Source organism: Rhinichthys klamathensis, unplaced genomic scaffold, assembly GCF_029890125.1.
Source record: "Rhinichthys klamathensis goyatoka isolate OS25496 unplaced genomic scaffold, OSU_Roscu_1.1 h1tg000090l_1, whole genome shotgun sequence".
In the NCBI taxonomy this organism is placed as follows: domain Eukaryota; kingdom Metazoa; phylum Chordata; class Actinopteri; order Cypriniformes; family Leuciscidae; genus Rhinichthys; species Rhinichthys klamathensis.
The window spans coordinates 2,571,619-2,575,204 of NW_026606629.1; the positions used below are offsets into that span (position 1 = coordinate 2,571,619).

A 3,586-nucleotide genomic window follows, 5' to 3' on the forward strand; every position below is an offset into this window, starting at 1 on the left:
TTACAATATATATATATATAGTTAATATAGCACAATTACTAAAGATAGAAAAGGGTAGAAAGAGCTTTCAAACACTCATATACATTACAACGCCGTTACACTCTCCATCCATGCTCCTCACTCAGTCAATCCATGCACACACATGGAAAGAGAGAGAGAGAGAGAGAGATTTTCTTGTTTATTTTGTTAATTGCTTATGTAATGGTCAATGCTTTTGCAATACTGTACAAGTCATGCCAATAAAGCTGATTTTAACTGAAATCGAATTGAATTAAGAGAGAGTATAATGCTCCACCATTGTGTTCCCACACTCTTGATCGTTCACTGCTCTTCAGACAGAGAGCACTCGGACAGCGAGCGTTCCCTCCTTTCATGTGTGGCCACGTAGTTCAGCAGGTCAATGACTGTCACGACCCCAAATACCATCTGCCTCATCTTGGGGGATCCATCACTCATATCTGTAAGACAGGAACTGCAATTAAGACTGCGGACATCCACTGCAATGACATCAAAGCCTGCATTTACTGTACTTCATCTGCACAGGATCCTGTGTTATTATCGTTAATTAAAAAGGGAGAAAGGGAGGGAGGGAGGGAGGGAGGGAGGAAGGGAGGGAGGGAGGGAGGGAAGGAGGAAGAGGGCGGGAGGGCCGGCAGGCATCCTGGAGGCTGATGAGGACGTGGTTAGGACAGACCAGAGGCCTCCAGGATGGAGCCTTCAGTTCGGGTGGCCAGGGCGGAGCCTACCGTTTGGGCGGCCAGGGCAGAGTCTGCAGCTCGGGCGCCCAGGGCGGAGCCTTCCGGTCGGGTGGCCAGGGCGGATCGGTCATCGTGACCTTTCCATGGGACTCAGGTTTGGCCAGGGACCACTAGCACCGCGTGGCGGCGGCCATCGTTGCCGGAGATGAGAGCTCAGGTGTGGCATGAAGCTCAGGCGGGGCAGAAATGACTTGAAGAAGCTTAGGCTTGACAGGCATGACGTGAAGAAGCTCAGGCTTGACAGGCATGACGTGAAGAAGCTCAGGCTTGACAGGCATGATGTGAAGAAGCTCTGGAAGGGCGGTCACGATGGGACGATACTCTGGAAGGGTGGTCTCGACGGGACGAGACCCTGGAAGGGTGGTCTCAAAGGGACGAGACTCTGGAAGGGTGGTCTGAATGGGACGAGACTCTGAAAGGATGATCTCGATGGGGACAAGACTCTGGAAGGGTAGTCTCGACAAGATGAGACTCTGAAAGGGTGGTCTCGGCGGGACGAGACTCTGGAAGGGTAGTCTCGACAAGATGAGACTCTGGAAGGGTGGTCTCGGCGGGACGAGACTCTGGAAGGGTGATGGCCATGACGGCGGAACAATGTTCTGGAAGGGTGGTCTCAACTGGAACAAAGCTCTCTAGACATCTGCAGAAAGCCTCTCTCCAGTCCAGTCCTGAGATATCTAAGAGCTCTCTGGGATGTAAAAAGTTTGCCGCAATCCGGTACACTGCTTTGATGATTTCATCATTCAAGGGGCAGGTGACTGCGAGATGACAGGACCCTTCCGTGTATTTGAACAGATCGTGGCTATTTTGAGCTATTTTGAATCTGTCCTTCAAGGTCGAAACGCATTGTTTCTTGTGGTCTGATCTTCTGTCACGGGTGGTTGCAGGAAGACAGAACAAGATAAAAGATGTCTTTTCAACACCAAGTTTTAATTATGATCAAAATACAGGACAGCAGAACAGGCAGCAACACACACTATTTACAACCGAGAACGGACCAAGACTGACTGAACAGAAGGAACTTAAATTGCAAACACAGATGACACTGATTAACGAAACACAGGTGATACGATGATTGACTAAACATAGGTGATATAGCTGACCTGATAATGACAGTGAAGATGAAATGTGACGTGATGACAGGCAGACAAGTCCAAATAGAACAAACTAAACCAAACACCACTGTGACATATATATGTATACTGTATGCATAGTATTATACATAGTATACACCCCAAACATTTGAAATGTTCATGACTAAAAATGGAGAGATTCCAGATTATTTAGGGAAAAGGTGGAACAAAGATTTTGAAACAGACTTACTCTGAATCTGTTCATTCACAACAAGGGCAAAATGGTCCGTCTCCAGGATACGTGAGAGTTTGCCCAGGTTATCAGTTAGGCGCACCTACAGCATGACAGACAAGTTGACTATTGAGAAATCACATTACCTGTGTTACTGGTTATTAAGTAACACTCGGTGTACTGATATTTAATTGACATGTACAATTAACACATTATTTATTATTCATCCAAGCCTCAGAAATCAAAATCCAAATCTTAATTATAGACAATCATAATTACATCCAACACTCATTTAGAGCCAGAGGGGAAATAAAAAAACACCAGAACAACATGCACTTCTGTAGGCTATGTTTATTGTGTGAATACTTTGTCTTGAACCTTCTTCTGCATGTACAGAATGACAGAAAGGGGTGTGTGTGTTTGCATCTTTGTGCCTACCTGTTTAAACTGTTTTAAGAGAACTTTGCTTATGGGATCAGATGGCCTAACCTTCCCAGCCAGAACAGACGAGAGCATGTTCCCCAACGTAACCATGCCCAGAATCTGCCTACAGGGAGAAAACCAAACAGCAGACTGAGCCAGACCCTCCTCCACTTATTTCTTCCTCCATCTGTTAGATCATTTTGCTATTTTTTTATAACAACATGACACTCTAAGTCTCAGTCTTGGTCTTGGACAACATCAGCACTGTACATTTTGCGTGTCTCCGTTGTCCGAAACACTTGGAGCCTCTAATGACCTGATGATACAAATCAGGGAGACGTACAAAATGAGCAGTGCTTGGGTACACAAATGTCCAGGATATCAGAATGTATGAAGCTATTGAAAATAACTTAAAATAATTAATAATGACAAATACTTTTTCTACTATGAAATGTTTCAATATCTGAATGAATTTTTTTTTTTTATAATTTTAGAAAAATAATTGTATAAAAATGAATAAGTACTATTAATATATAATTAATTACATGCTTATGCATATATATGCACACATACACAAACACAACATTTCTGAAACCTGTACTAAAAAAAGGAAATTCAGATATCTTAACTCCTAGTAATTATAAATCTTGCATTTTTGAGTAAAATATTAGAGAAAATAGTTTTTAATCAGTTAAGTATATTCTTAAATACACATTCAAAATTAGAGATGTTTCAGTCGGGTTTCAGAAAACATCATAGCACAGAGACCGCTCTTATTAAAGTAGTAAATGATATAAGAATAAACTTAGATAGAAATTGGCCTTCAGTTCTGGTGCTGCTGGACTTGAGCGCTGCGTTTGATACAGTGGATCACCAGATTCTCTTAAATAGACTACGCGAATATGTTGGCTTATCTGAAACCGTTTTAAATTGGTTTTTATCATATCTTAGTGGTAGAACATCTGCAGTATCTATTAATAATACCTTGTCTGAACATTATGAGGTACATTGTGGAGTTCCTCAGGGATCAATTTTAGGACCACTACTTTTTAATCTATATATGTTACCTCTCGGACGTATCATCAGGAGACATAGTATCT

The 3,586-nt window shown here is 42.6% G+C and overlaps 1 protein-coding gene across 1 annotated transcript; it reads right to left on the bottom strand.

Moving 5' to 3' along the window:
* Positions 1-298: 298 nt before the first annotated feature.
* Positions 299-2,615, bottom strand: LOC130085785 (cystathionine beta-synthase-like protein). The gene is made up of 3 exons (XM_056251742.1): positions 2,502-2,615; positions 2,082-2,166; positions 299-458 (listed from the first exon to the last, which is right to left on the bottom strand). Exons 1-3 carry the CDS (start codon positions 2,595-2,597, stop codon positions 322-324), a joined length of 318 nt encoding a protein of 105 aa, XP_056107717.1. The 5' UTR covers positions 2,598-2,615; the 3' UTR covers positions 299-321.
* Between the last annotated feature and the right edge of the window lie 971 nt (positions 2,616-3,586).

Bases quoted from the DNA above. Each gene is read 5' to 3' on its own strand.
- LOC130085785 (XM_056251742.1), bottom strand. From the start codon at position 2,597: ATGGTTACGTTGGGGAACATGCTCTCGTCTGTTCTGGCTGGGAAGGTT. The intron at 2,167-2,501 runs GTAGGCACAAAG...GTCATGCTGTAG, and splicing joins TCTTAAAACAGTTTAAACAG to GTGCGCCTAACTGATAACCT. The intron at 459-2,081 runs GTAAGTCTGTTT...CCTGTCTTACAG, and splicing joins TGTGAATGAACAGATTCAGA to ATATGAGTGATGGATCCCCC.